Source organism: Ammospiza nelsoni, chromosome 7, assembly GCF_027579445.1.
Source record: "Ammospiza nelsoni isolate bAmmNel1 chromosome 7, bAmmNel1.pri, whole genome shotgun sequence".
Lineage (NCBI taxonomy): Eukaryota > Metazoa > Chordata > Aves > Passeriformes > Passerellidae > Ammospiza > Ammospiza nelsoni.
In genome coordinates this window covers 19491126-19518046 of record NC_080639.1, presented here as the reverse complement: position 1 = coordinate 19518046, position 26921 = coordinate 19491126, and the positions used below count along the sequence as shown (strand labels likewise).

At 38.4% G+C, this 26921-nt stretch overlaps 1 protein-coding gene across 3 annotated transcripts in view; it reads left to right on the top strand.

Moving 5' to 3' along the window:
* Positions 1-26921, top strand: part of RAPGEF4 (Rap guanine nucleotide exchange factor 4) — a 142788-nt gene that overhangs the window by 83503 nt on the left and 32364 nt on the right. Inside the window, exons 7-17 of one of the 3 annotated variants that reach the window (XM_059475806.1) lie at positions 3065-3118; positions 3414-3520; positions 5131-5252; positions 6685-6868; positions 11703-11787; positions 15221-15281; positions 16020-16096; positions 17205-17351; positions 18637-18752; positions 21829-21917; positions 24128-24206. In XM_059475806.1, coding sequence (XP_059331789.1) covers positions 3065-3118; positions 3414-3520; positions 5131-5252; positions 6685-6868; positions 11703-11787; positions 15221-15281; positions 16020-16096; positions 17205-17351; positions 18637-18752; positions 21829-21917; positions 24128-24206 — 1121 coding nt within the window. The remainder of the gene's footprint in view (positions 1-3064; positions 3119-3413; positions 3521-5130; positions 5253-6684; positions 6869-11702; positions 11788-15220; positions 15282-16019; positions 16097-17204; positions 17352-18636; positions 18753-21828; positions 21918-24127; positions 24207-26921) is intronic. The other 2 variants (XM_059475807.1, XM_059475808.1) reach the window with 2 other exon arrangements.

Here is a 26921-nt window from a genome sequence, read left to right as displayed (position 1 = left end):
TTTGTACCTGTTTTTTAAGAATTTAATCTGACTGTTGCAGAACAGAATATCTGATGAGAAAGTGGTAATCCTTACTAAAGGGTTGAAAATCTACTACTTCTTGTCTAATCTATCAATGTTGCTACTCGATAATGAAAAGAAATTAGATCAGTGTGGCATGATCTGTTCTTGGTTAATATACATCACATGTGACTCATCTCCCTGTTCTTTTCCAGGTGCTTACAAATTGACTTTTTCTAGGAAGACTTTAAGCTGATATCTGTATTTTTTCAGCTTCTCCTTTTCCATATTTCTGTCTTCAGCTGCCTTCCTTAGACCCCAAGAGTGGCTGTTGATGGTTCCGAGATGGTTGCAACCCTCTTTAAGTTTCTTCGTGCTCTTCAAGTTTCCTGCATGAAATTCTACAAAGCCAATCTGAAAACAACTAATTTATGTTCTTGGGGTTTTATTCAAGGTTGAGATTTTACTCCTGTCACTCTACTACTCAGGATATTAACCATCTCTCTGCCACTGATCTTTCTAATGAACGTTGATTAAAAATAAATCAAAAGTTTCTGGCCTTCCTGAACCACCTGTAAATAGATTTCCCTCTGTTAAACAGCAGCTCAACGCTCTTTGTTTTCTTTGTTTTACTACTAATGTACTTGTGGAATATTTTTGTACCTCCTGACATTTCTTGGCAGGTCTGTTTCATTTAATACCTTTGCTTTTTTAATTCTGTCTTTTGTTATTCAATTTATACTTGCTTTAGACCCCCTACTTTCTCCTTTCTGTGTATGAGTGAAGAGCTCTTTCTTTAGCAAAGTCTTTACTTCACCTTCTAGTTAAGTTCTAGTATATATTGTATGTATGATTAATATGGTTTCTTTAAGTAACTGCCAGCTCCCATTAATTCCTTTTACCTCACACTTGTTCCTCCATGACCCACTCCAGGAATATAGCTATCAGTATTCTGTTTTTATGGAAACTTTTCTTCCTAGTGCATTGTGTCCGCTTTGATGCTCTTTCTTCCTTCTGTAAAGTTCTGACACTGGATCATTTCATGATCACCTTCACCCAAGTTATGTTCAATCTTTGCAGCTGATCCTTCTGTATTGGTCAGGATGTCAGTGAATAAGCCTTCCTGCTGCTTTCTGGAGATTCTTGTGCTGTGTCTTAGCTTTCACCTTTTTGGGTTGAATCAGATTCCTTCCAAATGCTGTCTTATATTCTGTTTTGATTAGGTTGGGAGATTTATTAAAAAATCTTCATCCATGGTAAATTTTTCACCTATAAGTTTATGCATTTTTTTTAAACTTAATTGAAACTCCAAAGAACAAAAATGTGCATTTGTTTTTGCTAGTCTGTTGCTCTAAAAATCTCCTATATTTTTTGTCTTATATATTTTATCTCTCCTCTAAGTATATTCCTAACTAGAATTAAAATCTGGAGGCTAGATTGAAGATATTGTACCTGTTTGAGAGTGTTATTCTGTGGTTTTGTTTTCATTAGAAGCATCTTTGAAAAGATTTTGCTATTCTTTGCCTATGTTAACTGCAAATGTAGACCATCTAGAGCAGATTCCACACAGTTCCAGAAACCAAGAAATATTGAGGGATGTGCTACTGCTCTTCTGGCTGAAGAGAAATGTTTGGAACTTAAATGTGTTTATAAAAAATTGTTGACTTAATAAATGAGGAAAATCAGGAATCCCTTTTTAATTGTACTGATATGCCTTTTCAGAGATTTCTTGTAAGGTATGAATAGAAACAAGAACTTTGTATTGGTTTCCATATACAGGCCTCTATGTTAAGATTATTGATTTCTGTCATATGCTTTTCCCCTTCCCACCATAGTTTCCTGCTGCATTTTTAGCTCTTAGCCCTGTTTGATAAGTGCAAGGACTGTGTCACATCATTAAAATCCCATGGGAGCTAATGGCCAGATGCCCAGTGTAAGGAAACCAATTCCTCAGCCCAGAAGTGCCTGGTGTGTGTTTGACTGATCCTGCCCCGGCTGCCTTGGCTTTGCCGCGGGGCTGCGCGGGCACCGTGGCTGCTGTGGGCCGAGGTGCAGAGTCTTGCCCTTGAGGGAGGGCTCTACTCAGCCTGATTGCTGTCAGCCAGCCCTGAGCACCGGCCAAAGCCAGCCCTTGTGTCATGTCCTGACATCTCACACTCAAAGTGAGTTTGGTCCATGCTGTAACTACCAGGCCCTACAAGCCAAAGGTCTGCCCATCATCCTCACGTGGCTGCTGAAGTTTGCTCTTGCTCACCTTTGTCTCTGTTTCTACTGTCCTTTAACCTTCCGCTTTCCTTTTCCCTCTGTGTTGTGCCATGTGCTCCCTGTCTCCCTCTTTCACCTGTTTGTTATGTGCCTGTTTTCCCATTTCTCTCATCCCCTTCTCCCCTGTAGAGCCCCGATGGTCTTTCCTTTCACTCCTCCCTTTGTAGAACCAAGCCACTTGCTTTGTTCTTTCCTTTTTTCGTTGCCAGCCCCAGTCCTTGCCTGGGTCCCTGCGAGTTGCCTGCCTGCCTCTGCATTTCAGAGAGCAGCTATAAAAGGGTTGCCAGCTCAGCCTGGTGATAATTTAGAAAACACAGAGGAAGAAGATCTCTATCTCCATTCCTGTTTCTTGTGCTGTGCTGTAAGGGAGAAAAGAGCTGAATAGAAAAAGGTGCTGAAGAAGGAGAGAATTTCTGTGGTGGGGGGGTGAATGGCAGAGCAGATGCGTGTGGGGCAGCGCTGTTGTATGGGGCAAAGAGGTAACTGTGCCTGTGTGTGCTCAGATCTGACGTGACGTTCAGCCATTACCCATTTCATTAGTACTTGACAAAGTTTAGCACAGATTTGTTATTCATCTTCACATGTCATGTCACTGTTTTAATTTGCTGAGCCTCAACAACCAAGTTTGCCTTTAGGAGGATGTGTTCAGAAGCTTTTTATATATTCCTATGTCCTGGGCAGAGCTTGGACTTCCACATTATTCTTTGTTATTACAGCTTTTTTGTTAATTTTTTTTCCTTTAGTCTTTATTTTTCTGGTCAACCTTAAAAAATGTATTTAATTTCATTTTATTTTTCAGACACCTCTTATTGATCCTCACATCCCACATCATCCTACTAAAACCATTACACAGGTAATAGAACACAGGTGTGCTGTAGAGCCAGGCCACTAGACAAATAGAAATAACTATTTACAACAGTGTAATATGAATCAGCTGAAGTGATACTTTCTGTTAGATGTGAGAAGTATGTGAAATTTAAAATCCCAAATATATACTACATTGCTCTAAAAAGTAAGCTTCTGTGCAAGAGGATTTTTAATTCAGGAGGGAGAGCATTTGTGTTTTGTTTTGCAGAAAGCAGTACAGAGATTCCAGAAAGTTTAAAATCTGTGTTTCTTGGTCTTTATTTTTTTCCATGATCACCAAGGTTCCTTCAGAAAAGATCCTTAGAGCTGGAAAGATTTTGCGAAATACAATTCTGTCCCGAGCTCCTCACATGATAAGAGATCGTAAATACCATCTGAAGACTTACAGGTGTGTGAGCTGATTGTATGGAGGTCTCTGAATTTTTATGCCTGCCATTCTCTGATTTGTCATGTATGCCTTACCATACTTGCAGGTCTCAAAAGGTCTGAAATTATCCTGTGATGCTATTTGAGTTGGATGTTACGCAGTCTTTAATGGGCCTGGTAAATCCTTTCTGAAGTAATTTGACTGGAAATTGAGTCTGTGATTGTGAACAGAGTGTTCACATACAAACACTCTTCCAAAGCATAGTTAATAGCATAGTTAGCTGGAATATTATGTGTAGTACCAAGTTAAAATGAAGATTCTGTTCTCTTTGTATATCAGTAAGAGATAACAGAAAAGTTTATTAATATATTATGTTCCTGTACTGATTGCTACAGCAGTCTTGCTCACTGTGGTGTTCTGAAAATTCACCTGGTGAGAAACATTCCTGATGCAGATTTGCTGTTCTATTTAATTTTTTTTCCAGTGTTTTGTCAGACTCTCTTGTCTTCCTGCTGGTGGCAGCACAGTCTTGCTGAAGTGGGATAACAATGGCACTTGTAGAAAGAAATCTGCCTGCAAGGTGTCAGGATCTGCCTACTATTGGCTTAAGAAATAATCTGTTTGTTTTAGAGTTTAATGTTTAAATCAAATACCTAGTTCATTATTCAGAGAATTTTTAAGTAAAAATTATTTTTAAATCTCTGAGTGTGTCTTTTTCTAAATAGTAAATCAATATGTTGCTGATCTTCATTTGAAATAAATACATTGATTTTTCCATATTTCAGTCCAAAATATATTTAAAATACAAAGGTATTTGGCACTTGTGAGTTGATTCAAGAATATGTCTCAATATGACATTGCTGATTGGTCTAGAATAACAGAAGAGCATATATGATAAATGAAGAACAGTGCTGGTCAAACAACTGCACCGTTTTCTCTCACACAGAACTGGGAAAACTCTTACTGTTCTGCTGAATTAGGGAGTGTAAGGATAAGGAATTTACTAAGTGACCCTGTGGCTTTTTTCTTTTTTAATCGTTTTTGGCTGTTCTCCAGAACTTGAGACCTGCTCTCTGCCTCTGGGTCAGTCAGGAGGTGCAAGGTTACCAAGACCTCACATGAGAGAGCCTCAGAACACTGTACCAAAACCAGTGTCTCCAAATACAGTGTGACAGAAATTTGATTACAAATGCAGGAACACCCTCATAGCACTCACTGTTCCTGTGGAGGCTGCATTGGCATAACTTTTACAGTATTAAATTTCTGCTTGCATGCAAGATTCTGAGAAGCATGAGGCTTTTGGTATCCCATGGTATCCAGAGGTTTCTTTTGAGTACTGGGTTGGAGGTTGTTGCACTGGTGCTGTAGGTTTTGTACCAGGTGTCACAGGCTCAAATAGATCCTCTGAATTCTGCATTTCCCAAAACATTTCTTTGCTAAGGTGATCTTCTTAAAACTGGACACCTTCACTGGTATTTCAAGCATGTGTATGTAGATGGTGACATGGGGTTTTCTGCAGGGAGATTTAACTGTGTACAGGTTTAAGATATCACTGTTGTTGGCAGTTACTGTGTGCAGTCTCTCTCCTGGCAGGCTTCCTTTTCATTCCTGTCTGTTTATCTGTCCTTCAGGCAGTGCTGTGTGGGGACAGAGCTAGTTGACTGGATGATGCAACAAAGTCCTTGTGTCCATTTACGAACCCAGGCTGTTGGCATGTGGCAAGTACTGCTGGAAGAAGGTGTTCTTAACCATGGTAAGATAAAGAAAATCACTATCTTGAAGAAAATATGGGCAGTGTGTGACATCAACACCTCTGTATTCTTTTTCATGAAAAAGAAAGGCATCATGAGCCTAAAATAAATGCCACAGAGCTGCCTGTTCATTCATAGGTACAAGTGCAACACACAGGCAGTATTATTTGAATCTTGCCAGTATGCTTTTTAACTTATGATCATATTGCATCATAAATGAACAATTGATAATGATAGTCTAATTATACTTAGGAGTACACTGGCTTGTGCTTATATTGTTAAAACTGGGTAGCACTCAGGCCAAAACCAAGGGATGTATTACCATGCATTAAACTAACCTTCATCAAAGATTTGCAGTATTTTGAAGTGAATATGAGTGTTTGTGTTTGCTCAGATTCATAATTTTGGAATGATTTGCATTGGTTTTGGAGGGGATTCAGCACACCAGATATTCCAGTGCAGAAATCTGTGATTTTATGTTAGCTTTCTGATTGCATTTTACATTGACTTTCAGTTTCCATTTGGCAGGGTTTAGTGGGTAACAGGATATTACAGCCCTCAAAAAGAGTGGGTTTCTAAAGCAATATTCGTATTTGAATCTTTGCATATACATTTTTATTAAATGTAGAAGAGTAGCTCTATTACAGTAAACTTGCATTTATCATCTGTTGTGGTTCCCATATCCCAGGGAGAAAATTCCATTTCTGTCAGGGAGAAGGCAGATTGTTTCCACTGCTGCCTTACCCTAAGGGCTCTGACTTGAATTTCTACTATATATTCCCTTGAACTCTCCGGGGAAAGCTAATGCAAGCTGCATCACAGTATCCAACTCAACACATCACTCTGACTTACTTTGGAAGACCAGGGGTTTGCAGTATCATAATGTTACTTTAGAGGTCTTCTCTTGGCAGTTCATGCATTGAGTTATTCCACCAGGACACAGATCAATGGACTTGCCCCTGGGATTATACCTTGATAATACACATTTCTGGTACATCACAAGGAGTTTAGTTGCTTTTGCTACCTTTTTTCAGCCTGTCTAAATAAGTAGAGCAAACTGTTTCGCTAGAAAATACCTTTTAGAAATTCATAATATAACCATTTTTCCCAGTGTCATTTGTTTGATTAAATGAAATAGTTTCAAGCAATAAAAAAACAGAACTAATAAAAAAACATATACATGTGTATGCCTGTATTTATACACACCCAAAACACACTTATATGGAAGCCTTTTGCATAGTATTTGTAGTACACAATTTAAAAGTGTACCCTTCAAGCTGCATACATGAGAAATAGTTTCATGCTCTTAGAGTTTTTCTGTAGCTTTCTTTCCCTTCTTAAATAATCTATCTGTAACAAACATGATACTACACAGCAAACAAGGTTTGCTTCATGGAGGAGCATTCAGTATTTGATGTGCTGTGTTGTTTTCAGTGGACCAGGAACACCACTTTCAAGACAAGTACTTATTTTATCGATTTTTGGATGATGAGCATGAAGATGCCCCTTTGCCAACTGAGGAGGAGAAAAAGGAGTGTGATGAGGAGCTACAGGATACTATGCTGCTTCTCTCTCAGATTGGGCCAGATGCGCATATGAGGATGATTCTCAGGAAACCGTAAGCAGAATAATGAGTTAATATTATGGGTCTTCCTTGTGACATGGAAACAAGAGAAACCTACATTGATTATCAGCCTTTTTTCAGACAGCTTTATAGTGACTTCAAAGCCAGTATAAACTCTGTTTGACCCTCCCTTGAAGGCACGCGTTAAGCAGGTAGGGTTTAGTGGCCATGGCAGACATATTTTGCTGCTAATTGAACACACTGAGAATAAGGAATAACTTAAACTCACCTTCACTGAAGTAAGGGGCCATTCAGGTACTCAGACAGGAAGGTACTCAGGGAGTAAAAGTTTGTCTTTGCCATGGGAGAGGAGTGGGCCCTGCTTACAGTGTGAGAACACTTTTCAGAGTAAAAGATTTTTGAATCACCTAACCCAAGTGCTTGTTCCTGTTCTGTTTCCATCTGTATCCTTTCTAGGCTCCATTCCTGTTTAGATCACAAGCTCATTTCAACAGCACTTTTCCAAAAACTTGCTAAAAGCATTGAATTTCAAAAAGTGCCATCAAACACTTGTGCTTATATAAACAGGAAACCCTGTCATGCAGCAATAGGTTTGAAGTATACATTTTATTTCTTCTCCTTATTAGAGATCTAGTCAATACAACCAAAGGAGCACTTGCTCCCTGTCACACAAAATACATGGACAAGCCAGAGTGAGAGCAGAGTGTTTGCATACATCCTTAGGGAGTCATGGAATTGAGATCTTGTACCCTCGCAGACATGTCCTGTGCCTTCTCCACTGAGCAGAAAATGTGAGCTTTTGCACCTCTAGCAGACACCAGTCATTGGAGTCTGAGCAAAGGTGTGTGCTGGGACCCTGCTTCTCTGCACTCTGTCCTGTGCCTCAGCTAACTGAGCAGGTTGTCTCTATGAATTTCCCTTTTGGTTATCATGGGTTTTGGCTGCCTGCTTCATTTGCTTTCTGTCATGACTTCCAGAACAGTGAGTGTAAGTTTACAATAGCAAGATAAATATTGATTATCATCTGGACTGCTTACAGAGTACTGAAAGGCTGGAAGGATGCTGTGGAAAGTACTGCTCTTCTCTCTGTATTGTCACTTGCACAGCATCACCTGAAAGAATACTAATATGAGATTTTTCATGGAATATAGTGAGGAGAAAGAGGTTTTCTCAAGACTGATATCATCTGACATGTTTCCCTATCGCTGAAAGTGGATAATTTTTGCAGCCCTTTGCTCACTGAAGTAACCTTGTACTGCCAGAGACCATATTAACTACTGTTCTAGTATTCAGTGTACATACGTAATGATTTTGTTAGTTGAAAATCCTCCCTGGACTGAGCTGTAGCAAAGCTGTTAAAATCTCCATGAATCCTCAGAGTCCTGCTAGTTTTGACTAGACACTGTTACAGCTGCCAAAAGTTCAAAGGAATTGTCAAGGCTTCAGAGATGCTGACTCTAGCTGACCTGAGCAGGACCCACAATTTTCAAGCCAACACAGCTGCATTTTATAACAGTAACCATTTCCAGAGAGGTTGCAGAACTCAGATAATTACCCTGAAAGAAATAAGACAATATTCTTTGATGAGAAGATTACTTGGAGAATTTGATTGTATAATGAAGCTGTTGCTTTGAAAGGTACTTTCTATTGTTCAAAATCTGAAAATCTCTAACAAAAAGTGTCACTTGTTTTGACAGCCAACTTAAAAAAGTCTCTGTTTATTACATTAACTGCAGCATTTTAACTGTCAAACTGTGAAAGAATGTTCTATAGTTTAAAAAACAGAATAGAGCTCAGGGAAATTTTTGGCAGGCTCTTGTTGCTATTGTGTTTTTTTTTTCCTTTGGAAACACATATACTGAATGTGAAAGTAGCTTTTTGTGGAGTAGCAAACACAGCTCTCTGCTCCTTATAATGGCTGTAGCACAGGTGCAGACCTTGCTAAAGTTCCTGTAAAAATTACTGTAGAATTAATACAGCTCCTCCCTAAGTGTTTCCCCCCCCTTCAGTATGAAAATATGTCCTGATAGTAAACCCTAATTTAATAGGATGCTATAATACAAAGCTAAACACAATAATAACAGGAGTCTTTAAAGGAAGACTTGTAATGCTCCGACAATAGTATTTAGCTCAGATAATGTTATGGATTACATTCTCTTTTTAATGCCCTAGCCTAAAGTAAGTTAGCAGTGTGACTGAAGTAATAAATCTGTGTTATATGTTCTTAGTGGCTTCACTTAGCACATTTTTTCTTCATAGAGAGCATTTGACACTTAATCACAATGTTATGGGGTCTCTGATCTTTTCCCTTGTTCATATTATCTGAGAATTTTCTGGTTAGCTGTACAATAAAAATAATCAATGATACTGCTTTGACGTATGTGGCTTATCAATGGTAAAGTACTGTGTTGTTGTCAACATCCTAGTCACAGAGAAGCTCGATGTCTCTGACCTTGGTAAATTCTCCAAGCACTGAACAGTTTTTATTGATCACTTAATATCACCTGAGTTCTGTCCATTAATGTGTACCCTCGTTCCCTACCTATTCCACTTATTATCCGCTCTATAACCAGCTATTGCTGTTAGAATGTGTCCCCTGCAGAAACTAGGTCTTTACACAGCAGGATCCTACAAATCAACATCAGTGGGTCACCACACAGGTTTTAAAGACACAGTGATGCCTAATATCTCTCCACGTGACATCTGCAGGAACAGAAGTAAAGACTAGGTACAGATATCTGCTACAGATTGTCAGTCCTTCCAATGTGCTAGCATGGGAAGCAAATGGACATGCTGAAAGAAGAGTGTGTCCTTTTGTCTTTTTGATTGAGATCTCATGTAGTAACGCATCATCCTTTTATCTTTTGATTTAATGTAGAAATTTCTTAACTTGTTACACTATATTCTCCAAGACATACTCGTTTTGCAAGCATGTAATAAAATTAAAGTTGCTACTTCCCTATTATTTGTTAAAATCCTTACTTTTTGTTAGCTAGCTTGTACTGGCTTCGTTTTATGCTGTACTTAATTAAGATGGTTGCATAAATCACTAGGAGGGTCAGCCTTGTAATTTCAAGCCAGATTCAGAAACTGGAGTATTTTGAGTCACTAGAGGGCATAGCAGTACCAAACCAATTTCTGGTTTTCCCTTAATAGTTTGATTCTGTATGAGAAAAGAGTAATTTAATCCAAAATTATTTGTAGTCTAAATTTGTCTTTAATTTGGGTAATAATAAATGCATGTCATTGGTAAGTGAAGAACAGAAGAAAAATAAAGCTTGCTTAGCAGAGATGTCAGTTCTCCTTATATTTTCTGTGACTTCTTCAGTACTTCTTTCATCCAAAAGAAGTCTCCATCCAGCTACTTTTGTAAAAAGATGCAGTATAATTCCAGAGTAACAGAGCTGGCTACTCCCTGTGTCTCACACAAGATGTAGACAGACTGTTGAATCAGGAGGTGACTAGGCAGAAAATCTGTAGAGCACAGTATTTCTTCATAGGGCTTTCCTGATCCTCTAGGTGCTAGTCTCCTGTAATACTGACATTTTAGGAGGAAAACTTGTATCATTGTAGTTTTTCTTTTAGAGCTGTCCAAAGATTCAATTGTGCTGTTAATTCTTTTGACACCAGACATTGCAGACAGCAGGATTTAGAACTGTGCTTGTTGTAATGGTGGAGCATGTAAACCTTCTCATTTGGAACTCCTGCCCTCAGACTGGACTTCTTGTATCCCATTTCCTCTCTTGAATCCCATTTTCATCGTTTCCCTTATGTCTTTGTTGCTCTTTTCTTTTGTTCTTGGCCCATTTAATTAATTACTTGTAATCTGCTTTTCACAAATCTATACCATATTGTTTGGAAGGACTTAGTCCTACAAAAATAGCTTGAAATAATGCTTTAAAGGTATTTTTCTTCCTGTGTGTCTGTATGTCATTCCAATGTGCTGTCTAAAATTATATGACAGGAGAAATTGTTCTTTTAGAAAATAATATTGTATTAGATATTGTAACTGAAGAGAATCTTGTGAGTGAGAAAAGATTGGGAGTTACTGTCAAGCTCCCACAACTCCTCCTGTGTGCTGTTTATTAGATCCTCCAAAGCATCTCTGACACAGTGCAGTCCCCACAGTATTTGTGCCCTTCCTTAGCAATCAGAAAATTTTGGGTAGGTTACAGAAATGGAATTATTTCAGCTACAGTGCCAGCCTCCTTACTACTCCTTGTGCTAGAGAAGAATTATTCCTTCATCAATGCATTGATGAAGGAATAATTCTTCTCTAGCACAAGCTTCTTGTATTTTTCAGTGAGAGAAGCTGAAATTACTGAGTGGTTCTTATTTACCTTTGTGGCTAAACAGCAGCACTCAGCATTAACTGTAGAGCAGTCGTTAGCTGTTCTCCAAGATGCACTGCTGCATCTCCAGTTTGTTCAGCAGAAGTTCACACCTCCTTTACAAACCACTACAAATGTGTTTGCTACAGCTAATTAGTAATGCTTGTGAAAAATAGTGCATGCCCCACGCTCAGGAGTCCTTTTGAAAGGAACAAATCTTTATGTACCATTTCTGATTTATGTGACCATTTTATACATATATAGAACACTTGATTTAATCAGAAAAGCTGCCTAATCAGGATCTCTCTAAGGTGGTTGCCATGGCTGCTGCTCAGTGTCATTCAGGTGGCATTCACAGAGCTTCCATCCTTTGTGTGTTTCAGTCCTCCAGCCAGAAACATCATTCAGTCCCTGTTTGGTGAGGATGTACACTTTACTAGACTGTTCAGCAGCATTTTGTGTTTTTCTGTCCTTCTGTGCAGTATTTATTTCACCATTTATTGCATTGAATTATCCCTTTTATCTTCTCTCTATAGCCCTGGCCAGAGAACTGTAGATGACTTAGAATTTATATATGAAGAACTTCTCCACATTAAGGCCTTATCTCACCTTTCTACCACAGTAAGTAATTTTAAAAATTATAACTCATCACCTAAAGGGAGGCTTAATTTTTACTTCTGGTTTGACTTTTGACTTTATTAAAGCTAGAGAGCCTGTAACCATTTTCATTTATACTTTCCATGCAAAGAATTTATTCCATCTGTGAGAATCACCCAAGCACTGTGCAGGTGTAGGTTGTCTATTTAGTATCAGATATAATTCCCTTCAAGTATTTCTACACAGCCCCTCACTTGGCACAGATGCCACTGTCTGGCATCTTTGTGTAAATGAAGGCACTGGTACTACTGAATTTTGCAGAATTGATTTCTGTAGGGAGTCTTGGCTTGAGCCAGTTAGGAGGAGGAATTATACGGTGGAGGAAGGTGCACTGTGCAGTGCTTGCTGGTTGGAGTTTGCCATTGAGTGAAAGAAATCTCATCAGACACTTTCTCCCTGAAGTGGTCAAGAACAGCACAGAGAATCAAGGATAAATGGAATGGACAGGAGAATGCATCTGTTTAAAGTCTCATCATACACTGTGCAGACAACTGAAACAAGCTAAATAGCACTTTAATTGGTAGCAATAAGATGTGGATGCTTTCAGAAGAAGGAAACCAGTCAGAAAGTAGATCCATATTTGACAATACCTTCTTCAGAATCTCTTATTTTCAGTTGTTCTCAGCTTGGACAGATGCAGCTAATTATGAAGCTGCCTTACAGAAAGATAGTACTCCATGCAAACATAAAAACCTGAACTATGTTTGTCAAAAAAGAGTAGGCATTCAGAGTTGATATCTGAATTACATTGGTGTTAAGGAAACTTCCCAGTTTGACCATTTGTGAGACTCTGGCAGTCACACTCCCAGCACCAGAGACTGTCACTGCTGGGGCTGGAGCCCCTTCACAGGGGGCAGCTCCAGTGACCTGGCAGGTCCTGCTGGACTCCTGCACATCCCCCACTCACACAAGCAGACCAGGTTTCCTCACTGCTTCCACCCCAGGTTTCCCATAGCAGAGCCTTGTATGTCTTGCTCCATAAAACAATTTATTCACAGTGCTGCAACACAGAAACAGCTCAAGCTGGTGCCTCTGAGGAGGGATCTCCAATAAAGAAACCCCTGGGCTTTTATCCCCTCACCATCCAAGCATTCACAAGTCTCACCCTTCTTCCTGTGTCCTGTGCTCCTGCTGTGTTCCCAGTGTGCCTTCACGTGGCTGGTGCCGCTTGTGCTGTTTGCTCTGAAGAGGGCTGGCAGTCCATGGCCTCTTGTCTCTCTGGGCTCCCACACAGAGCTCAGTCTGCAGACAAACTGCAGCTTGCAAACCAAGGTACCTGCACTAGATGTATTCCTCAACATCCAAAAGCCTTAAAAATCCCTGGAATGTACAGAAAAGAGTAATTAAAGAAAGACTACTGTAAGATCCGGAAATGACCCTTTCAAAGTTAAACAAAAGAAACTACCCAGGATAAACAGATATTGAGATGGAGTGAAGAAAATTCTCAATACATAACCCAGAACAAAAAAATTTGAAATAGAAAATATTTTCAGCTCAGAAGAAAATCAGACTTGAGGTCAGATACCACAGCAAGTACCATATGGAGCAAGTATGGAAAGTGATACAAACTGCAAAAAATACTTGGCATTTTGAAGTACAGATGATTCCATGTTTTTAGTAAGAATATGGAAATGCCAGCTTATTACGTGCATCATGAACTAAAGAAGAAGACAGAAACCAAGACTAGCTTAGAGGAAATCTTCAGAGGAACAACAGATAGCATTGCTTCTATGAACTAGAAGATTAATGACCAATCAACTTGAAAGGAAATTAAATGTTTAATTTAAGTAAGGCATAATTCCTAAAGTAATGTTTTCTTGATATGCCACAAGCAATAGAAATTAAAATGGATAAAGCTCAAGTCTCATGGTGGTGAACTAATTCCTGCTAGAGAAGCCTGTGAAGTTAATGTACAAATGAAGAAGAATTATATAACACAGTGTTAAAAACAAGTCAAACCTCGGGATTCATCAAGTGAATTCATTCACAGCAAAGGCCAGTGACTGAATCAACTGAAAAGACATCTGAGGACATAAATGGATAGAAATGCTCTCTGCTTTGTGCAGAACAGTGCTAATGGGGTTGTATTTTCTGGCTTTATGAAAGTATCATTGCCTTTGAGCAGAAGTTGTAAAGGAGTTTGGTGAGTTAAGTGTTACAGAAATTGCATGCCTCTGTGTTCACTGGTCGGTGTACTTTAAGAAACCTCTATTTATCTCTCTTTTTCTCCAGGCTTCAAAAAGGGAGTGCTTTCCCCTGATTGTCAGGAAGGAGTTCTAGGAGAGGTGGCTGATGTGATATGTTTATCCTTGGTGCCTGAGCACCAAGGTTGGGTGGGTGCCTTTAAGTACATCAGTGCCCAAATTTTTACACCCATCTTAGGAGATGCAGCCATCAGATTCTCATTTGGATTGTGTCCAGAATTTAAGATGAGAGTTCCTTCCCAAGTCTTTCTTTGTGGCCTAATTTTTTTTTTTTTTTTTTTAATTTAAACAAGCGAGACAGTGGTGTGAAAATACTACTAGTAAATAGATGTTGAGGCCAGCTTTTGATCTGTATTTAGCATGATTAAGTTACATGGTAGTACCTCTGAAAAATGGCTTGTCACCAGCTGACATGCTCCAAATAAGTGAATCCTGCTGCTTGGAAATTGGCCTCTAAGTTCTTGGAGACTTGTGGTTGTATGAAGAGAAACATAAAACACATAAGAACTCAGGATCATACAAGATTCCTAGTGCTACTGATATTTTGTGGCAGAACACAGTGTTTACAGTGGCAAAAAGCAGTTGTAGGCAGTGTCTCACTAGAGACAAGTGCCCAGTCAGCGAGAGCTGATCACACCGAGGGCAAAACAAACCCAGCAGGAGGCTGGCTGACACCAAGGGCAGTGTCCTGTTCCTGGAAGAGGTACTGAGCGAGATGTTTTGCCTGGGGAGCTGTCAGGCAGAGAGGGGACTCAGCAAGTCCAGATGGCTGTGCCTCACAGCTTGACACAGCAGAAGCACAGACTTACGTCAGTCTGAACCAGATTCCTCAGGAGAGAACAGGAATATTTCCATGCAGTAATTGACAATCTCTAGCTATCTTTGGTAACAGATTAACTACTACAATTTGAAACTTCCTGTCTTGTTAATCATTGATGGTCATTTCACATGTGTGTGTACAAAGAAAGATGTGGAGACCCATATCTTAAAGATGCCCTTGTCTGAGCCATTTGGAGCCAGGAATTGTAGCTCTGTAAAGCCAATCAATAGGAATTAGGAGATCAAGTGAAGCAGACCAACAACTGATCAATGATGCGGAGGGAGGGAAAGTACAACGGGGCTATGTTATGTGACCTCATCACCAGGAGGAATGAGATACATATAATAACTATAATTTCTCTTTCTATTTTAAGGTAAAACGGGAATTAGCAGGTGTCCTCATTTTTGAGTCACATCCCAAAGCAGGAACAGTCTGTAAGTAAATGGAATCCTGTCAGATCTCTTTCTTACCTGTGCTATGAATATATAAATTCCTAATGCTTAAATGACAAGAGAAAAACTTGGATGCATTCTTCAAACTTGATTGTCACTTCATGTTCAAAACCTAGGGTAATAAGTGATAGCTTAGTCTGTTACCAAATGCAGGGACAATACCAAAATTAATTCTGTTTCCTTGGCTGAGTGTATGTATCACTTAAAATTTGGGTGTGTTTTTATCTAGAATTTTTTATTTGACCAATCTCTATTTAAAATGTATTTTAATATAATCCTGTATTTAAAAAAAAAATCTTCCTTCACAAAATAAAGGATTAAAAATGGTAGATTACTCAGGCACGTTAATACGGAGACATTTTAGCAAATGAATATTAACTTTACAGTCACTAGAGAACTGGATTAGAACATGGTGCTACTAGTGGGATCCAACCTGTGTGCTAATAGTAATTGATAACCTGACATATTGATAAAGTAGTTATTGGAGCTGTCATAGAAAAGAAAAGCAACTTTCACATCAGTGTTATAACATAACAATATGGGTATGAATTGTTTTTCTAAATTCTGAAGGCAGTTGCTTTTAAAATCATAGTATGCCCTTTTATAAGGTAGACATTTATATGACTGTAGAGTTATCTTGAATTTTATTGGGTGAAGAATCTGGCCCATTTATATTTTGAATAATTATATTCTAACCATAAAATCTTTTCTCTCTTGTAGTATTTAATCAGGGAGAAGAAGGTACTTCTTGGTACATTATCCTAAAGGGATCAGTAAACGTAGTCATTTATGGCAAGGTATTTTTTTCAGAAGCTATTTTGTATGATTGTTATTATCGAAATTGTAAGAGTAAACTTTGAAGGAATACAGTTTAATTTAGAGTGAAGTTGCTTTGTCTGACAAAACAAATAGATTGTAATTTTATTAAGAAATGATCCAATGGTTTTACTGATTATACTTCCAGTAGATTGCTCCATAATTTTGGGATATATTACTCAGTTTCTGACTGTAATCCATCAGAGTTACATCAGTATCTTTAGGACAAAGTAATTTGCTGGAATTTGGTGGATTGCCAGACTTCTCTCTCATGGGGGTTTTGCCCCATCCCTTTACCACCGTGTTGTCATGCATTTGGATGAATAACTGTTCTCATGCATGTCAGACAAAAGTACTGCTTTGTGACTGGTGGTTCTCAGGTTGGTTGAAGCTCTTCCAGATTTATGCCAGCTATTCATTTTACTTAAGCCATAGACCAAAAAGCATCTTTATGAAATTTCCTGTTTATGAGAGTGATTTTTCAAAACAAAAAAGATATTGGTACAAAGGAATCCCTTGAATCTTAAACCCCACTCCTCACTGATTTCTCATTCAGTGACGGAGAATCCTCCATTTGAAAACAAAGCATTTCACCAAAATCTAGCACAGGGGCCCTAGTGTTAAGTCTGTTCCTCAGTAACACATATTTAGCCATGTTTTTTACATCACTGGGTGGGCCAGATCCTCTGTTACTGGGAATTGGAGGAAACAGAGCACTGCTGATGTACAACAGCTGGAGATATGCTCCATGTTAATTCTGCAAACTTGATTTTATTTTTTAGGGCGTCTATAAATAAAAAACAAAATAGTCAACAGCTTTCTGTCTTCAGCAGGCTGAGAAGAGACGAGTCCTTCAAGCTGAATGCAATTTCAGGGAACAAGCTGATTCTTTTCTGTTCTTGCCTCTCTTTAGTAATAGTAATAACCAGCTATCAAGTATTGTTTCCTAGTCATTATTTTGGCTGTTGATTTCCTGCCAAATAGATTTATTTTGGTGTTTGATTGTGAAGTCCAGTGTTTGTACAAGGACTTTCAATAGAATCCAGAGTAATGATGGGTTTCTGCATGTAAATGTTTTGCTCTGTGCAGGGTGTGGTATGTACTCTACACGAAGGAGATGATTTTGGCAAGTTAGCACTTGTGAATGATGCTCCCAGAGCAGCATCCATTGTTCTGCGGGAAGACAACTGCCACTTCTTGAGAGTAGATAAGGAGGACTTCAACAGGATCCTTAGGGTAAGAGTGGGAAGGGCAGCCCTCAGTGTGATATCAGAACTTGCAAGTTTTTCTAGAGGCTGTCATTTCTATGAATATATTAATATTGTTAACCTTGTTTGTAGTATGCCTAATCGTGGAACAGAGATGAGACAGTCTAGAAGGTCACATAAAGAATATGTTCATCACCTTTCCTCTCTCAGCTCCCAGCTCAGACATGAAAATATGATCAAATGGAATCTTGTCTCTCACATTCTATAATCTAGCATTTGCCCTGCTCAGCTTTTCCTCATGCTGTTCAGGATTTCTGAGTGATATTCTGTCCAAATATTAATAAAAAACAAGATCACCCCTTCTCCCACATAGGTCAGTGTCAGGTCAGGTACATTAAATTCATGAGTTTCAGGGCAGAATCAAGTGGCAAATGGCAGAAGTTACAGATGCCTTTATCAGAGAACTCTAGAAAGATATTCCCAGACTAATTTGACAGTTGCTCATTTTGGGGTAAATGTGTTCCAAAGTCCAACTTAATTCTGTAAATTCAGGCTATTTTGTGGTCATTCATGGTAGAGGAAGTCAAAACTAGCATTGTCCTGTATTTTAACCTGTATATGCCCAGTATTGCAGCAATAAAACCAGTCCAGAAAGGGTATTCCACTATAAAAATGACTTGTGGTTGCTGTACCAAAGGGAAAGAGGATCCCTTTGGGAGTAAGGCTGGGTTGGCTGTGGAGACTTAAAACTGATTAAGCTTTGGTCTATAATTCAAAGAAGATCCAAGCCCATGGTCTTACTAATTTTTACCTGTGTTTTTTGAATGCACATTATATTTAACTTTTTTCTTTTTCTACTCTGAGTTGGTAGTAGAAATGAACAGTTTACTGAGCTAAGATTTCTATTCTTAAATGCTAATTTCTTCTTTTTATTATTATTTTATTTTAGAGAAAAGTCAGATTGTAGAAAATAGTATTTGCATTTAAGTGGGGTAGAGACGACATTATATACAGCAAGTTGGGGAGAGACTGTTTTCCAGCAAACTTTTTTTTTTAAATTTGACATCTCCGTAAAATGGAATTTTTTAATATAGTTCTTGCTCTAATCTCTCCCACAGTTCTCTGTTTCTTGCCTCGGTGCCTGTGCTTCCTTCTTGATTCTGCCTGTGAGAAAAACAGAATAAAGACAAATAAATACAGAGGGAAAGAACCAACACAAGTATTTTGTGTTTGAAAGTCATGCAGTTTGTTAAGAGTAACTAATCAGGCAAATCAAGTACAGTCACATTTATTAAAAATAACTTGTCTTGCAGGATGTGGAAGCAAATACAGTAAGACTCAAAGAACATGACCAAGATGTCTTGGTGTTGGAGAAGATCCCAGCAGGAAACAGAATTTCTAATCAAGGAAATTCACAGCCGCAGCACAAGTATGTTTTCATTCAGTAGTGCAAATGTCAGACAATTATTAACCTTTTAAAATGGTACTATTATACAAACAATAGCATATTCCCTTTCGGTGGAAGACTGCAGTGCATATAAAGGTTTTCTTTTTTTAGTCATCAGCACATGTCCCATACTCAGTAATATATCCATTTCTAGCAGCACACCAGCTCTATGTCTTTGCACAATAATTCCCTGAAGATCTCAGTGTAAATACTTACCTCAAGAAACAGCATCCAAATAGACTAAGCATGGAGATTGATGAAACCCTCTTAATCTGAGTTACCGTGTAAGAGATGAGAGGAAAATACATTATTTTATTGTTAAGTGCAGGTATCTTTATTTTGTATTTTGAGCTCTAGATGCTAAGAAGAGTTTGCTATGCACAATCTATATACAGTACAAAGATCTCATGCAACGAAAGTTGCAGAGCTTATCTTACAGAATAGTTTAGCACTGTAATAACAATATTAACTATATTTTCCTTTCTTACTGAAAGGGAAAAAGTACAATTCTGTTTGGATACTACTGTGATAAGAGTAGAGTGAGGCTATTACCATTCTAAACCTTGGTAAAACCCCTAAAGGCTTTGTAAATGGGTTATTTGCAAATGGATACACAATTTTCTTCTGAAGCATTCAAACAATTTCAACAAGTTTTGAATCCTTTACCCTGAACCTCACTTTCTCTTAAAAAAGAGCCAATTTATTGTGCAATACTTTGGGTACAGGTTTTTTCTCATCTGGGATTTCATATACTTATTTTAACTTCATGACTAAATGCAAAGATTTATAAAGATCTGTGAAGGTTGCATGAGCCATTCCTTGCATTTTATATAGACATTTCACATTTTTCAGGAACTTCTATTTTTTCTATTTTCTATTCACTTGATCTATTAAAACATCCAGAAAAACAATCTATGCTACCAGGTAACTGTGTACTCTTACAGAAGTTTTTCTTTGCCCAAATGAGGGGAACTTGACCATAGCCAGTGGATTTGCATCAGCAACTGCAATGCACAGCAACTTGGTCATAGGTTTAAATCCTTTTTGTTGGGTCTGACACATTTTTCATGCTTCCAAAAGTGAAAGTTCCATTTGAACATTTTGAAACACTGCCTTCCTTTCAAACTCTTTGCACCGGTGTTACTTGTATTATTTAACATTTTCTTTTTCAGAATTTGATAAAAATAGCCAGAGATATTTGTGAGTAAGTTAGGCCTTACATACCAGGAATATTTTCAGGTAAAGTTCAGAATTTCATTTCTGTAAATATTTTACTCATTTGGTCAGGTTTTGGGTACTATAAATGTGCCAGCAAGAGAGCTTTTGCTGATAAGTATGACCAATAGACATAAGTTACCCAAAAGAGGAAGTTACCCTGAAGGTTCACTGTCTGCTTTTCACCAGTTGGATTCTTTGTTAATTCTTTGTTGGCAGTGTCTTTATGTTTAAAATCTTCACAGTTCACTGGGTCTGAGGACAATGTTTTTTCCCTTAGGAAATAGAGTAAGTGGCTACATTTATGTTTGAGAGACCAAACCAAAATTACCAGTTTCTTGATTTCCAGAAATCAAGTGTTACTGGAATGTGTTAGTGGAGTGTTCAGTACTTTTGAAAATGACTGCTCAAAAGAGGAGCTTATTAGGCACCTCTTCTCAGGAAAGAGCTAATTTTCTCATCTTGGCCTTGGGAGAATCTTCATTTTGGGAGCAGATCCTTTGGTTACAGTTTGGATTCCACTGCCTTCTCTACAGAGGAGACAGAGCTCCTACCCAGCTCCCTGAGCTGTGCTTTCACTCAGTGCCAGTTTCACTTGGGAGGACTGGCTCTGAAGTTATCACTTATCTAACTCTTTATGGGTGATCACACTCATGCAGCATGAATTCAGCAGCCCTGCAAGTCACTTCACTGTTCATTTCCACTTTCATATTCAGAGTACAGCAACCTGTGATTTCTCTGCTTCACTCACTTAGATACTTGGTTAGTGTCTCTGTGAGAATGTGCACTGGCTTAACAAGTGTTTGTGTTCTTGGGACATCAATACAGTTCTTCCAAAGAGGTTGGCAGGTAAAAGAACTGTGACGGTCAGTGCTCAAAGTGAGGAGGAGCTCCCAGGAGCTCAGCTCCACCACTTATTTCTCAGCAGGAGCAGAGTATCTTCACTTCTCAGGGTTTTTTTCTTTCTTTTTTTTCTTTTATTTTTTTTAAGTTTCATACTTTATCAGTTGAATTCCAAAAAGAAAAAAAAAAGCAAAAAAAAAGCAAAGATTGAAAGAATGAAGGGAAATATAAAGAAATCTGATCCATGAGAAAAGAGAAAAAAAAAGATGACAGGACAAGTTTTCCAATATCATATGATATTCTGTGGGTACTTAAAATCTTGCCAGTGTTTTTGCATGAAGCAGAAAAACCTGGCTGTTGCACTAGTTCTCTCACCTCACTAAACTAATTGCAGGAAGTGGTACAATTCTCAGTTTATCTACTTGAAACACTTCAGCTATGCAAGGCATTGCACAAATTTGAGGATACAGTGTGCTATTTCATTATCTGCCCCCACCTTCCCAGACCAACCTGTGTCAGAGATGCTGAAGGAAATTGTTTCATTGCTCTGACACTGATACACATTAGTTCTTATTTCAGGCTCATAGTGAGTCTGAAACTGTTAAGACCATAGTTAAGACCTTTTTATGACTGCAAATTGCTGTTGTTACTCAGATACTTATTCTCAGTGGAGGAGCATTTTTGCTTGTACTTCTCTGAGTTTGGACCATTGCAGCTCTGCTGATTGTGGTGTGATTGTGGTGGTGTTATACTGAAGTGCTTGTGTGGGAGGGGGCTGTCTCTCATCCCTGGGCAGGGTGGAGAACGTTACTGTTAAGGTTTACGGGGGGAAGCCAGCAAAGATTGTGAGGGGTTTTGCCCTAAACACACAGAGATTCTGGTCAGAGCAGGAGCTTGGCACACAGCAGCACAGCAGTCCTGATCTTCTTGCTGGTACGCAATTATTTCTCGATTAGCTGTTTTTGCTGTGAGATGCTAACTGCTCCTTTCTCTCCCTCAGGTATATTGTGATGTCAGGAACCCCAGAGAAAATTTTAGAGCACTTTCTAGAAACTATGCGCCTTGAAGCAAGTTTACATGAAGCAACAGGTACCTACATGGCAGAAGCTGTTTTACTATTACCCTATAAGGTGGAGTTGCTGTGGGAACACTGCTTTGAAAAGCCCCTGTAGTGGTGGTTTTTCTCAGAAGAACTGTCTGCTGCTCTAAAACAACCCCAAGAGAGTTAAGGAAATTCAGAATTAAAAATAGGAATCCACTTTTCCAAGCCTGCTCTATTGTGTTTGTCCTTTAAGGTCATAGTAGAACAGCAGAATCCTCCAAGGTGCCAGACCAGCACTTATGACTTTAATTAGGCACAACCATAAGGCCTAGACAGAGCACCCCATGAGAAATGGTACCCCTTGTTCTGGAGGTCACTGTGAAATACCTTGATACCTCCAGACATTACATTGTGCTAATATAAGTATTCCCAAATCTTCACATCACATTTAAAATATCACAGTTTAAATTTTGTGTTTGTGATATTTTCCTATATGCAGGGGGAAAAGAATTGTTACTCAATGGAGAACTTGGCACAGCATGAACTCTGTCCCAAGAATGCAGGTTGCTGCATCTACACTTAGTGGGCTGCTTTTCATTAGTGTAAAGAGAACAGAGAATTTACATCTAGGGATATAGATATTTGCAGACTTACAATTTAGTAAGTACTTTAATTTTTGAAGAATCAGACACAAAAAATCCTCATAATTCTCATAAAGTAATGCACAGACCTACATATTAAACTACGTAACATTGCTTTTGCAAGTTCTTTTTGCACTATAGATGTCTGCTAAGTACATATTCAAAAGTGTTCTTAAATCCAGTTAATCTGTGATTGACCTCACGGTATTGGAGAAACATCTATAGTGGTGCATAAATGGTGGAATTAGTGAAAAATTACAGAAATCCTTTTAAAGTATATGTTTCCATTACTTTAAAGACAGAAATAAAAGGGATCCTTTTCATAGATACCTGTTTACTAGAATTGCAAGCAGAGTATTCTCCTTCATGCTTGCAGCCATATAATCACAAGTTTGCCATCTGCAGTATGCACGCATTATATATTTTTCAAAACAAATTATTTTTAAAATATTTTAAAACTTTTTGTCAAAACATCTAGTGACAAGATTGTACCTATATCCAAATACAATATAATGTGTCACAATTCGTAAATTAGTTTTAGGATATAGGATCACAGAATGCTGGAAAACGGAATTTTTTGTTTATGCATTCCTTTAATTTAAGAGTATTTAAAAACCAATTTGCTCTGGGTCTTACATTGAAAAAGTGCTGCCCTTCCAGAGGTGAATTTTGTCAACTGAGAGATGCTTTCATATGGGAGGTGGAAGCAATGACGTAATATTATATTGCACAGTTGTGTTCGTATTTCTTCTGCCATTCCTTACAATGTTTGTAAATGTTTCTGTTATCTCAGAAGTTGCACTGTAGAAATAATACCCTGGGGTATTGTGTTCACTGTTTCTCAGTGATTCCATATAAGCCTGCCAAACTCATTCTGGCCTCTGCAGCCAGGCTTTATAAATCCTTCTCGTTGTAACAAATACAAAGTTTAGGCAAACTGGGATTTGCACCAGCACTACCACAGGTCATTTTAGCAGAAAAAATACTGTGATGGGTTTTGCCAGAGAAATGTCAGTCATATTGTTCATATACATTTTAATGTAAATGTAGCAGCTGTGATACCTTTGAATCAAAATAAACCCAGAAATTTGACTGTCCATTTACCTCTTTTAGGCTTCTACTCAGTGCTAGGAAATCAGCAAAGAATGAAATTATTTGCCTTTTCCTGTGTGGGATATGCTAAGTGTGCTGCCTGGTATTGTAACTCCTAAAGCCAAATGTTACAGCTCTTTTTAGGTACCCAGGTGTGAAAGGCCAAATTCTTCCTTGCATAGAACTCCACACTTGCAGAGAAATATACCCAAATATTTCACTTCAGCACAGATGTGGTGCTTTTTGCTGTCCCAGATTTCTCTTTGATCCCGGACAAATACCTGTTAACAATAAAATTAATGCAATAAAATTCATGCAGACAAGACTAAAAGATTAATATTTTAGCTCATATTTGTTCCTTACCCTTTTTTGTATCTAATGCCTACAAAGAAAGTGAAAAAAGACCACTTTATTATCTGCAGAGGGCTAATAAGATCATTCAGGTGAAAGAAATCTCATCCTTGACAATCCCCTAGCTGTTTGCAGAGGTTTAATTGACTATATTATTTCTCTTTTTTTCACAGATTCTGTTTTAAATGATTTTATTATGATGCACTGTGTTTTTATGCCAAATAGTCAGCTCTGCCCAGCCTTGATGGCACAATATCCTTTTTTAAGAGAAAAGTTGTTTTAGCCATTATACCTGTCAGTGATGAAAGTGAAGATTCCCTCTGTCAGGAAGTACATCTTGTCCCATGGAGGCTGTGCCTTGTGAGTAGATTCTCAGTGTCTGACCAGCAGCTGTGCATAGCTCAACAACTCTGAAATGGATAGTGTATTACCCATGATGAGATACAGTACAGACCATGAAAACTCTCTATTTCCTGTGCTGATTGCTGTTCCAAGGGAAATAAATGTACTGTCCCTCCACCAAACATGTGAACTTACATAAAAATTTGGGTTACTCTTCCTGTATCCTCCCTGTCTTTTTGGATTTTGCTGAACTACAGCATCTACATTTTAACTGGGATGGTTATGGCTTAGTGATTTCAGTGGTCCACTGAACAGATTGCAAACTGTGAACTGCCTCTAGCAAGAGGCTGCCTGAACTTGCAGTGGGTAAGTAGTTCCTAGGCACTGTCATAATTGTTATGAAAAAGTAGTAATAATCTGTAATAATAGTCTATAGCATATGCAAACAAACTGTAAGAAATTTCAATTGGATGTGAATACTAGGAGATGAAATCTTAATAGTGGGGAGCATTGAGAGCTGGGGATGATTCTCATCCTCTCTGCATGTTTCACAGGAGTCTGTGAAATGTCCATCTGTCACTTACTGGCAGATTGTTTAGTTTGAGGAGCTGTTGGACCTAGAGAGTTTTCCTTGTGCACAGTGACTTGAAGCTATCAAGTGACTGGGAACATTAAATAAACATATAATGTTTTCTGTTTTATAGAATTTTGACAGGGGTATAATAACTTCAGCTCCCTATTTATTTGTTTTGAATCGCAATGGTGTGAAAGTGGTTTCCTTCAAGCTCAGTGGGGCGAGTGACATCTGGGAAAGCTCACCTCCTGAAACCACAAAATAGAGCATTGTGTCCTTGTCTGGAAAGCTTGAGAATCCATTTGTGTTACTCCTAGCGAGGAGAGTAATTGTTTTGAAAACCTTTGGACCCATGAAACTGGTCTGCAGAAGATTGTTCGCACACCTGAAACAAACACATTTCCAAAATCACATTGTTTTGGATATCAAAAGTATTATGAAATGCTGTTGCTGACAGCATTCAGGGGGGAAGAAAGGGCAACACTTTTAATGTTTGGGGTTTTTTGTCCTGATTCACTTAGCTCGTAATATTCTGTCAGTCCATTTGAGATTCAGGCTTCTCTTTCCACAGTTATAATTGAATACCTCTATCCAACAACTGGGAAAATCAGACCCATAAGTAAAATTACCTCATTCTTTAGAGGGGAAAAGCTTTTATGGTAATCAAAGTTAAGGATAATCGCACTTAAGGATAAATACTTGTGATGAAATCTGTTCTGGAGAGGATGCTAAGACCATGGTCTTCAGTGGGTCATGGCAAGCATCTTGTTAATTCTTTTCAGAGAGGAGCTGGAAGTAACTGGTATCCTACTGCTTTAGTGTTAGCTTTCCTGGAGCTGAATTATTATTTATTTGGTTCATTCTGAATATGGAAAAGCTAACTGTGCTTTGTTGATTGTACCATTGAAATTTATTGTTAGAGTTGAAAGGTTCCTAACAAAGCTCATCTTTTTGGAGCAAAATCATGCTACAAAAGTGTTCGCCAGTGCTGTGAGACTAAGGAGAGATTAGTTATGCTCAATGAGGAAATTAAAACAGAAAAAGAAGAAAAGTTGATTCAGTCGGTGACTTTTTACTTCAGCTCCCAATTTTGAATCAAAACAAGTCTATTTTCCTACACCCACTTAGGATACTATTTTAGCTGGCAGCATGCAAGTATGAGTAGAGCTTGACCACTGAAGTGCTTTCAAGCATAGTACAGAGTATAAATTATTATACTTCTTTTACAGCAGTCATTTGTAAGTTATTTTAATCCTGAACAGAATGGACAGATGCACGATTTTGTCCAAGTAACATTATTGCTTGCTGTGGATTCCATGCCTATTCTGTCCTGTCCTTCTGCACACCAAGGCTTTTTCAGTCATTATAGAATAGATCCTGCAATATGAAAAAAAAAAAACAAATTTTGTTTTATAGGGAAGCAAAGCATGCTCTACTATCCTGGATCAGATCTAAGTCCTGTGTGTTGGACCAAGGCCCCCTTTTCCCCTCTTCTTCACAGCATAGAAATGGACAAACTCTCAGAGCTACAGTTTGTCAGATGGAGGCAGGACAAGGCCTGAAAGAAAACCTGAAATAGAGCAGCAACTCCAAAAGTGACCTTGGGTTAGTGCCTGTGTGTAATCATGTGTGCAAGAGTGCACCTTTAAAGTACCACTGTCCAAATACTTGGAAAGAATAAACTCCTTTTTTGCTCTCTGTAGATGATAGTTCTTCAGCACGTTTCTCCTTTACCATCGTGCCACCAAAAATTTTGCATTCTGTTGTAGCAATGATCTTGCACAGCTCCTGCTATAGCTGGGTCTTCCTATACAGGGAAGAACAGCCTTCAGAATTGCTTCAATTTCTTAGCATATGCTAGGGAAAATTAGAAATATATGTATATATTGAGCTCTAACCATATTGGTGTTGATAAATATTTGGCAATTATCTGACACTTGTTGCAAGTGTACATCACAGTTTATTTCTGATTGCAGTCTGTAGTGAAGCTGCATCCTGAAGATCACATAAAAATGTGAGAACCTTTCATTGAATTTCCCTGTGATAATGTT